Below are 11,353 nucleotides of genomic sequence, written 5' to 3' on the forward strand. Positions count from 1 at the left end.
GTGAATTCAAATGAGAGCAATTAAGAAGATGTTATGGGTTGTGTCTTTGTGATTAAAGTGACTTCATAATTTTTTAGCCATTACTGTCTGACTCATAACATTGCAGTGCCGGTTGGTAAAATGCAATAAAGATTGACAAATTAAGAGCAGTATGAAGAAAAGCCAGAGTCACTGTGCTGTGAGTTTTGAGACCAGGGGCTGCCAGCTTGGTGTATCTTGCTCAGTGGTGGTACATAGAGTTTTGATTATATAGGGCCTTCAGGTATACTGTCGAGGCTGAAGAATGCACAAGGGAGGTATTATACACATGTATTCACTCACAACTGCACACATAAAGGTCTACAAACTCATAATCAAGACAAATGTATATTTGGGACCAGAAAACGGAGCAGAGCAAAGTGTGCCATCTGTTCTTTTGCATGAATATTTCAGTTAGGTGGAAGTCATATTGTATTCATACAGATGGCAGCAGTCACTGCCTGTGATTGAAAAGGTCTTCGTAAGCATTCTCAGAAAATGTCTAGATTTGCTTTTTCAAATTTGTCCTGAAAAGACCCACTGAGATGAAGTTCTTCACCTCAAAACATCAATTAGGGTGTGATCAGGGATGGAAAAAGTACGAACATACCCCAATGAACTACAAATACTGTCACCTTACTGCAAATGTAATGCTATAGAAAGATAACTTGTAATGACTAGTACAAATCTTCTAGTAATTTTAAAGTTATATCTGAATCATTGTGGACTATCTAGGGATGAATGTTAATAAGTAAATCAAGGTACTGTTACAGTTTTTCTCAGTCGCTTTGGTGCATTTCTCGAATCATCCTTAACATTTGCAAAACAGTAAGTGCATTTCTCAAAACAGGCAGTTCAAATGGCACAACACAGTGGATTACCCGCAAAAGCCCATAACTTCCTCAAAATCCTTAGTCTATCTCTCAAAAGCAAATCTTTATGTCACTGAACTTGTCAGTGCCATCAGAACGACAAGTCCTTGTGTCTTGTTTATGAACAAGCAAGTCAAAATGTTTAGCCATCTTGTCAATATAACAGTGTACTCTGTAAGTATTTTCGGATGTACATTTTGGCTAAGATTTTGATGATAATGATTGAAAATGCACAAGGCTGCACTTTTTTTTTTGTATGGCATATATCACTTTCACCAGTACAAAGTTATACATTGCAGGAGAGAGGACAGGAATCACAACTATGCTTTTACTGTTCGTACTGTAATTTGTTGACAGAGCATGTCATTGTAAGAAGAAAAGAAAGAGACAGGACTGTTGCATGGGATACACCCCTTTGGCTGATGTTCTGGTCTGTTGTATCACAGATTCTCTTCCACATCACAACAGATATCTTCATCAATTCAGGACACATTTACAAAAAAATTCAAATAGACATGTATAGAATGTCTATCTATATATTCATATATATGGAAGCCCTAATCAAATGTTTTTTTACTCATCATTTTCTCGTGATTTCGAGATAACCCTAATGGTAATTGTAGTGTGGTTTGTTGTATTGTTGGTTAGCTCTCTTGGTAGAACATAGGACTTATAGGTTTAAGGTTCTGTGCTCAATTTTCACTGAAAACTAAATTTTTCTCTTTTATATTTTTCATATCCCTCCAACAAAGTTCTTATGAAAAGACATGCTCACATTACTGTAAAGCACGTGCTGGCCTCTGTGCGTTCTTGGTCCACATCCATCATGGACTTTTAATTTCCCCATCATTCCCAGGCAGAGGAAAGACCTTCTCATTCAGAGGAATCCATGTAACATTACACATTTCCTGACGGCTTTCGGAACCTTTGAAATAGTCGTCGGGAAATGTGTGATTGGATTCCCCTCAGTCTCTTCATAACAATTTTGCTGAAGAGGATAATACACACTAAAGAAGAAAAAGAAAGTCAACAAGAACAGGAATCAAACTAATCAAACTGAGCCCTGTGCTCTACCAACTGAGCTAACCAGTGACACTGGTAATTGCTTTGAAATTATCCTAAAGAAACGCACCTGCCAGCCCCTGTATTCAGCTATGGTTTGTTATCTCGTGATCACGAGAAAATTAATTATCCCGTTCTCAGCACAATAGCAACACTCATACCAATACTCAATACCAGTAAACAGTAACAATACAGAGTGAGCATTAATATATATGTGTATATATATACAGTGAGCAGTAATATATATTACTGCTTACTGTGTATTGTTACTGTTTACTGGTATTGAGTGTTGGTATGAGTGTTGCTATTGTGATGTTGTTGTGGTCTATTCTTACTTTGTTTATGGTCCTTAAGAAACAACATTTCGTTTAGCTAGAGTATATACTTATAGGCAAAGGATATGAATAAAGTATTTTAACTTTGATTTTTGATAACGTGTTCAACCACTTTGCATGTAGTGACTAATGCAATGAACTTATGCCTAGATGTTTTGGGGGGTAAGATTATTCAACAGAGACTGGTATAATTAATTGTGATCAGCAGGACATAAGCAATTGATAATGTAGGAAACAGCAGACAATTGTACATAATCATTTGCATCAGTGTCAAGTCATTTGCAGTTTGTTCAAAACAATGAGAAAGTGCTTTTATGATGTGCACAAGTGACGAGATGATGTGGAGGTTGAACAATTAGTTTTGAGAATTTCAATTCTGATCTGAGAAATGTACCAAAGCAACTGAGAAAAACTGTAAACTTCAATTAATAGCCCAGGCTTTTCTTTGCTTAAATCTCTTAACTCATATATTCCTATACTCTTTTATTTATATTTATTTATATTATATTTTTTCATTTATGTGGGACAGACCTTTAATTCCTTTATCATGTTGATGTTGGTTAATCTGAATGAATCATATTTTGGTGCTCATTGTTTCCATGAAATTAACTAAACGACTGAATTGTGGAGAATCTAACCGATTTAACGATGTGTCGCATGTCCATATTGACAAAAGTTTAAACAATTATATTGGTATGCAAAATCTAAGCAGCTTAGAAACTAGCTCAAACAGCAACCCAGCAGGCTTCAAGAGGTTTTATACATCCAAAGAACTTAACTATAAAATCCAGACGTCTAATTGAGACCTGGGTATATTTGTCATAACGTGTAGCCACACCAAGCCAGTAAAAGGGACAGGCTTTTAATTGAAGTTTTACGGTAATAATGAAGAGTAATGCTAAATGCTATCTGATTTCAAATGTATGCAGAGAACACTGTTATTATCATTATTGGTAATACCCATTAAAACGTCATGGATGGAATTTAAACTTGATTCTTTAAACGGTACAAGGACACTACAAAGCTTTTCAGTTATAGCAACGGGAGTGAATGTGGTTAGTTATTCCTGTGATTGTTTCCATTGCACACAAAAAAAAATCAGAGATGCTTTACTGTAAACTCTGTGTACTTCAGCAAGTTGAAAACTCAATTTCACTCTATAACCTGTTATATTGTGGCAAATAAATGTACCTACCTACCTACCTACAAGTTGGCAGAATTCATGATCATGTGCAAAACAGAGGTGTTTTTTAATACCTATTATCTTTTTTGAATTTTTAGACTGTGAGCTTTGGAACATCCTTTGACGTGGTTCCAAGTTGTGTACCAGTAAGATATCCCAATGGCTTCTTATACTAACGCAGATCCAGAACAGAGCAGAGACCTGCTCCTGAGGTAGACGGTGACACTTTCCTCAGTTCTGACATCCTTCTTCATCACCACCTGCTAAAGAGAAGCCAGATAAATGACCATGTACTAAAAATCTAACCAGCCATTGCAAAATAATATCACACATTCAAATGAAAATACAGATATGTTTTACTTGTTACAATCATAATTGTTACACCTTTCCTTTAGTCCTGCTTTGTCACATATCACCAGTAGTTTCCAACTCATCTCAATTTCAAACTTATTACACACCTTACAGTTTATTCCAACAAATAGCACTATTTTTGGAAAATAATGCATTTTAGAAGCAGCTAAAAAAACAAATCACACATACAGTACAAAAACACAAATAAGGATGTATTGAAAAATACTGAATGCACATTTACACTACTGCGACATCCTCTTTTACAACAGCTTCAACCTCCATACTGGGTGTTCATAGTTACCCAGGCAACAAAAGGGACCAATGTAAGTGTATTCTGATCACACTGACCGTTAACATCTGCAGTACATGACGTTATAATCACAATAAGGATTGGTCTAGCAGGGATCAAGGTTGCACAATGTTTTTAAAGATATCCAAGCACTGTAATGAAACACACTGACCCACACGTGTCAACAGAAATCTTGTAATTCTAAACGAGCTACAGATAATCAAAATACAGTCACAGTGAAAATGCATTTTCCATAATCTACCACGCTGTTTCTGGGATAAGCCAGTGTAAGTATAAGTAGGGTTACATATACTGGATTTGCATGATAATGTAATGTGGACCCTCAGCTCTGAAATGCCTGATATCCTGTTTTTAACATATAGACACCTGACAATTAGAAAGTAAAATGAAAGAGCCAGATTTCCACATGGAGTTTTATGTAACATCCTCTCACATACTATGACGTAAGAGATGTCAGTCTGTTGTAACTGGCCCCTCTGCAGTTCATGGTCATGGGAAACAAAGATGCTCTCAGCATTCAAGAGCTTCTCTCAGCCTGGCTTAAACCTCACACCCTCTGCACCATGAGAAGTGCATTGCACATTGTCTAATCTTTAACACTGAATTCAAAGTGTAGTGAAGCAGGGTGATTTCAACATTCAACAGCTGGGTGTTTACACACCAAAAGCCTGCCTGCATTAAGCATGTTACACTTAGGGTGCAGTAAACATGAAGAATGCTGCCATTGTTATGAGTCCTTTGACATTTACTCTCAAGAATGGTTGTTGAACGGAAGTTATATTTAAGACATTGTTACTTGTGCAGCTTAATCACTGGAATAGTTTTTCTTACCTGTGGGCTGAGACCCTAAGAGGAGAGGATAGAGAAAGGTGCAGCACAAAGTCATCATTCAAGTTTTCTTTGATGCAGAGAAAGTGTGAATCAAGCAAGCAATTCCTACAGTTTTTGTGGTTCATTCTGTAAATTGGTACGCAGTAAATTATCTGTGACCAAACATGCACCTTATTACTGGAGCCAATCTATTTTCACCAAAGTAACAAGCTTTACTGTCACCATTTATATTTTATTTATTTTATTTTAATGGCAAAAGAGAGAAAGAGAGATGTAACAAAGGTCCCCTGGCTGCCGGACACCACACTAGGGCTAACTTATGTGCTTCAGTATTACATCAATGTTTGAGAATGATATATATTCTGTTGTTGTTGCTGTTACTATTTTATTTTATTATTCTAGCCATCAAATTATTTTTGAAACAAATAATGCCAATGCCAATCAATAACCAATCTTAATGTTAATGCATATCAAAGGCGCATCTTACTGTAGTTTGTACTGAGGAGTTGTGATTGTAGAGGATACTGGCTTTTAACACAGTAAAAGAGTGCTATCTAGTGGTAGGAAGAGGCCAAGTAGATGTCCAATAGAGATGTCGTTTTTTGGTTGATAGTTTTGCGGCAGTGTACTGTATAGTGTAGTTGTCTATATATGGCAGAATAAAAATCTGATATCACTAGACAGTTAATACCTTCTGATTACAGACCAAACTGAAATCCTACTCCTTTAAAGTATACTTCAGATATACTGTAATTAACCTCATTATATATATTTTCCCATACATTTTTGATCCTACACACTCTTCTTGTATGGGCTCTTTTTCACCACAAGGTGGCTCTACATACACACAACAATACCTGTTTAGGTGCTTGTAATGGCGTTTAACACAAAAGTACACTCCAGCATAAAAATCCATTTGTTTCTTTTCTAGATGAGAATATCCATCTTTTTTAATATTAGCATGAAACAGGTGCAAATGTAATCAATTAATGTGATGCAAATGTTATATTAAGACAGTCATTCAAAGAGGAAGTGCAGGTACATCATATATAAATTTGATAACATTTGGAGTCAGGAATGTCTGTGTGCATGCATGCATGTGTGTGTGTGTGTGTGTGTGTTAATGTGTGGTGGTGTGTTTGTTTACAGATGCACACATAGTATATGTATGTCAAAGTGCTCAATAGGCATAAAATTTCTGTGTGGGCAATGAAGCAATAGATAATGACTCCTGTGATGCTCAGAGTGTTGTCAGAGGGTTAACAGGTAAATCAATTAGGGACACCATGGTGGATTGCAGTCTTTCTCCAGAGAGCTCTCAGCAAGATTTATGGGGAGTGGAGCATTGGGGGCCTCACAAGCAGATACTGTACCTGCTGTGACCCCAAGGGGAATCAGCAGTTATGCAGCAGTCTTACTAAAGCTCCTGAGGCTGATGCTAGAGTAGTTAAACCGTGCCATGCTACAAATGGGTATCTGCGCGTGGTGTGTGTTAGTTTGCGTGTAGGTGTGAATGTGGCAAAACAAAGGGCTATGAAGGAATGAATTTACTGAAATGCCTTTTAAATCCCTTTCACTTAGAGGAGTGTAAATTATGTGCTGCCTAGATGCCTTGTGCGCGCTCGCGCGCACACACACACACGCACACACGCACACACACACACACGTGATGTGCCGGTCCATTGACGTAGTCATACGCCAGATCTAGCAGTTTTAGAGTTGTCTGGCAACAACAGGTTTGTAAACTGTGAATGCAAAAACACCACCCAAGTGTGGCTGACGTTCTCTGCTCTGTTTGCAGCGAATACCTTCAAGATTCAAGATGTGACATGTTATTCATTTACACTAACACCTGATAAGAAAAGTAGCACTTCAGCAAATGAGTGTATTCTCAACCACAGTGTGTTCTACCATCCAGGGTGATAAGTAAATTAAAAGTACAGTAATTGGGAGGCTTTTTTTCACTTTTTAAAGAGCATTCCAAACTTATATAATTAAGTGTTTTACTCAGGTTTGCAAAGACAAAAGTTGCTGAGAATGAAAAATATGTTTGACTGATCCTCTTGTAGCTCTAAACTAATTCTCTGAAAAGTCGTTTTGGCAGGTATTGGGGAATTGGTGAGGACTTGTGTGTGGTAGGGCATGAATTATGAAATGCCTTTTAGGTGAACATATGTAACTGTTACTGTTAGTCAAACCAGCTATTTTTGTCGTTTTCTTTTAGTAGTTTCAAACACAAGTACTGTAAATAAAATCAAAGGCACATCACAGTATACCTCTACTTGAGTTGGCTTTTCTAGTACCCTTTCCAAACCTGCCACTGTCTAGGACTCATTCGTCATTGTTGTGTTTTGCAGTGTTGCCTGGAAAAGAGCAGGACCTCTTTGTGGGGGGTGTGATTGTGGGGAACTGCATTCAGACCCATGGAAATGGGGTAGGAGGGGATTATGCCTCCACTGGCGCTGGGCCTGACTGTTGCCATGGTTCATCCATTGTCCACCAGCACATGGGCATGGCACAGAAACCTCCAGTGAAAATGTTCTGGTCTGGTAATGCTGCATGTTTATCTAGAGGAATTATTTGATTCACTAAGCCGCAGCGTGAGGTCAGCTGCACCTTATCATGGTGTATGGCACTATCAGCGCTCCGGTATCTTATTGGAATTTGGTGCAGACAGATAAACCCCAAAATAATGTGTGTAGACAATAAAATGAGTAACTCGGATTCTACTTCACAATACACTCCGCATGTGTCTTGAGTCACCACAAGCAGTCATATGGAGCAAATTGCCTCAGCCTCACAGAGTTCCAGCATTTTGCTTTATTGCCTAGACTGTATTTCGAACTCCCAGTGAGTCTGAGCTCCCAAGTAGTATGAGTCATGAGAGGAAGGTAATCACAGGCAATGATGTGGACCGCTGCAGGGCAAGCCCCGTTGTGGAGGGATACCCTTGAGAAAGTCCACGCCGTCTACAAACGACTGCTCATATAGGTCTTGGGATCGCCCTGGCCGCATAGCCAATCACTTAACTCGGTTCATACGTTGTAAGCACTTTTGTCCAATCAGCGTTGAGGTAACAATATCTGCCTTGACGCTATTGGTCAATCTTAGACAAGGGCGTTTTTTTTGCTCGCTCCAACAGCACCATCTCTGGCAGGTGGTGTGTGCTTTAAAATCATACGGTAGGCTAATGTTTAGGACGGTAGGTAGGTAGTTATAGGGAAATTAACACACTTTAGGTTATTAATTTGTCGTTTTTTGGTTGATAGTTTTGCGTTACGTGCCATTACATTTCCTTTAAACCCACCGGGACCGCGGTGAATGAGATGAACGTCGGGGTTCCCCTCTCTGAGCCAGAGACTTTGTGTTTTACGGCCAGCGGTGAAACAGACAACCGCTCCTTCATTATGCAGCTTGTGAAAAAAGACGGAAAAGCCCTACATGTTGATTATATTTCGCCACCAGTGTAAGTCCGAATGAGAGAAAACCTCCCGGCCACGGCTGACAAGGACTCACATCCTGGAGCTGCCTCATCTCATCCGCCGGTATTGCATACAATATGATATGACATTTTTTGGAAGTGGTCGTGCCTTTTGTTTTCATTTCGGGATATGTGGTATGCGGATCTGTAAACGCAACTAAACGCAAATGAGCGGACGTTTTTTCCCCCTGCTTTGAAAATGAGGAAGCGTTTTCACAAAGGACCAGAGAATGACCAGAAGGTCTCGTCGTCCGTGGGCCCGGATTTGAGTAAAATGAGAAGGAAAGGAGCAAATGCAACAGCAGCATGATCCCCCCCACACACAGAATGACACCGAAGGAGGTAAAACGGTGGAGGTAGAGAAGACGCAGCATCAATGAAGGCGATCTGGACAAGTTTTAAGTCGCTCATAATGAACAGAAATACTTTGCAGCTCGATAGCAGATCGTTTCCACAGTAGGCTACTGAAAGATTTTTTTCGGCTTTTGGAGATTTTCTAATTCACAAGTCATCTATCGCATCGCATTCTTTTTCATTGTCTTTGTTATTATTTTTTTTTTTTATATTTTTGATCCGGATCCAGCTCTGACTATTCAATGGAAGTATGTTATCAGCTGCCGGTTTTGCCTCTTGACAGGCCGGTTCCCAAGCATGTCCTCAGCCGGAGAGGAGCCATTAGTTTCAGCTCCAGCTCTTCTCTCTTCGGGGCTCCTGATCCGAGACAGCTGTCACAGGTAAAGAAATTTAAAAAAAAAAATCTATCCTTGTCTCTATTTAAAAAAATAAATAAATAATTTATTCACAATGGGTTTGTTTCTGGGAATCACATTGGACTTAAAACCAGCACCCTTTTAAAACAAATAAATGAATGATCCACAGGAATCTTGCAGGTGGTTGTTGGATGTGTAGGCCCTAACGCACACAGTGAGCAGTGAGCACTCACTTGCACAGATGCACACAACATTTTCTTATCTCTAACACTAAAACACAGGCAGACCAGCCATCTCCTAAAACCACTTTGCATTTGTGCATGTTGCTAACAGATAAAGGCCCTCTTGGCTTACACTTTAAGCAGCGTGATGCCTAAAGTATTCCAGTTTACTCACTGGGACTTGCTACATTTGTCAGAAGGAATGTACCACACCGTTTTTGTTTGTTTGGCTATGTTAATGTTGACATCCCTTGACACATTGACAGAAGGAACATAAATTATTGAGTCATACTTTAACTTCCTGCTTTCTCAGAGTCTTGATTCTTGAAAATGTGTCTATGGTAAGCCTGCCTCTATATTTCTGCTCTGCGGTGGAAGACAAAAGGTAGACAACAACAGTCTTCATATTATGGAGTCATGTTTTGTTTGTCATGCTTGACTGTGATGCACACAAAACTGGCACAGTAGTACAATGCATCTCTAATGCATTAGTCAAGCATTGATTCACGGCTTTGTGTAAGCATGTGTTTAAGATGATGCCTGTCCATTAGGCCCTTGTCCAGTACACTTGCTTCACTAACATTAACACACGTGTGTCTGCAACCTCAGTTCAGAGAAAAGTTGCACATCAAGTCATGAGTCAATGACCTCCTTCCCCAGTGTGTCACACTATTTAAAATGGAGAAACACCCTATTGCTTCAGTAGTTTTACACAAAAGCAACAGGGTATGTTCTTGTCTCTTTGGGTCACGTCCCGCGTCCCGCATTGCATGGCATCTCCCAACACATTAACTAAGCATTGGGTCACTGTCTTCGACTTTGAGTGTCCCCTTCAATGGGCCCATCCATTAGCGCTTTGTGCAAGATGCTGCTCCGTATAACCACCCATGTGTGTCCACTTTGAACATACCCACACCATCGCTGGCATCTCCCTCAAAGACTAATGTATACTCTTGGCTATCAAAGGCCCAGTATTGCTCATTCATTCATTTTTGATTTGTTATTAATGTTGCATACTGATGTCATGAAATGTTTGATAAGCTGGCTGGACAAGTCTTTCCTGAGCATCCTTTCACGCCATAACTGCAGCCATTATCCTACCACCCCATTATCATGCTCTGCCTTAGTTATAAAACTAATCTAAGGGCCTGAAGCTGTCCTGCGCCTTTGTGGTTGCTGAACCTTGCTTCTCAGGCGGCAGCCCAAAGGAGGGATCACTGGAGAAGTCCCTAAACCTCAGGAGAAAACCCAACTCCGCAAAATGCTAGATTGCTCATCATCTGCATACAAACACAAGTGTAAAACTATTGTGTCTCCTGGTCAGGTTCACCATTCCTCAAGTGGGTCAGAGTTCATTTTCAGTCGGTAGGTGTGAGGTGTGCTGTTATCGTGCTCTTTTGTTGTCAAAAAAAGAGGCCATTTTCGTCAAGCAGTGCACTTTGTAGTGTTAAGTGACTTTTCAGTGAAAACAATAATGGTCTGCATGTCATTTTTGCGGAGACATTGTTAAATCACACATGTTATACAAAAACTTTTTTGCTTTGTGCAAAAACAAAGACAGCGAGGGATTCGGTAATTCAACATAAAGACCTGCTGACATAGTCATTTGTCTATTTATTTTTTTCTTCCCGAACACAGCAGTGTCACTCAGCCTTTGTCACAGAGCAATTACACTTCTACAAATATTGTGTTTCGGGCCCTATTTATGACCATAAGGGTGCATTTGTCCTTGGTGGCTGCTGTGTTTTTGTGTGTGGTTCCACAGGCCTGTTGTTTGTGGAAGCAGTTCTGGACTACCATTGCAGAAAGAGGCAGTTAGGCATGTGCCTGGGCTCTGTGGGCAGTGGTTTGGCTCGCTGCCAGACTCACAGATGGCCGGAGTCTCAGTCTCTTTTCTTTCTCCTGCTATCTTGTTCCGCTCACTCACAACCTCTCCCTCTCTTTCTTTCTCTTTCTCCTCTACCAACCCCCCCCCACCC

The 11,353-nt window shown here is 39.7% G+C and overlaps 1 protein-coding gene across 2 annotated transcripts in view; it reads left to right on the plus strand.

Moving 5' to 3' along the window:
- Positions 1-8,137: 8,137 nt before the first annotated feature.
- Positions 8,138-11,353, plus strand: part of pde7a (phosphodiesterase 7A) — a 20,269-nt gene continuing 17,053 nt past the window's right edge. For both annotated transcript variants that reach the window (XM_046067587.1, XM_046067595.1), the window contains exon 1: positions 8,138-9,177. In XM_046067587.1, the coding sequence (XP_045923543.1) occupies positions 9,040-9,177 (138 nt within the window). In that variant the 5' untranslated portion in view covers positions 8,138-9,039. The remainder of the gene's footprint in view (positions 9,178-11,353) is intronic.

The sequence above is a fragment of the Micropterus dolomieu genome, linkage group LG01, assembly GCF_021292245.1.
Source record: "Micropterus dolomieu isolate WLL.071019.BEF.003 ecotype Adirondacks linkage group LG01, ASM2129224v1, whole genome shotgun sequence".
NCBI classification, from domain to species: domain Eukaryota; kingdom Metazoa; phylum Chordata; class Actinopteri; order Centrarchiformes; family Centrarchidae; genus Micropterus; species Micropterus dolomieu.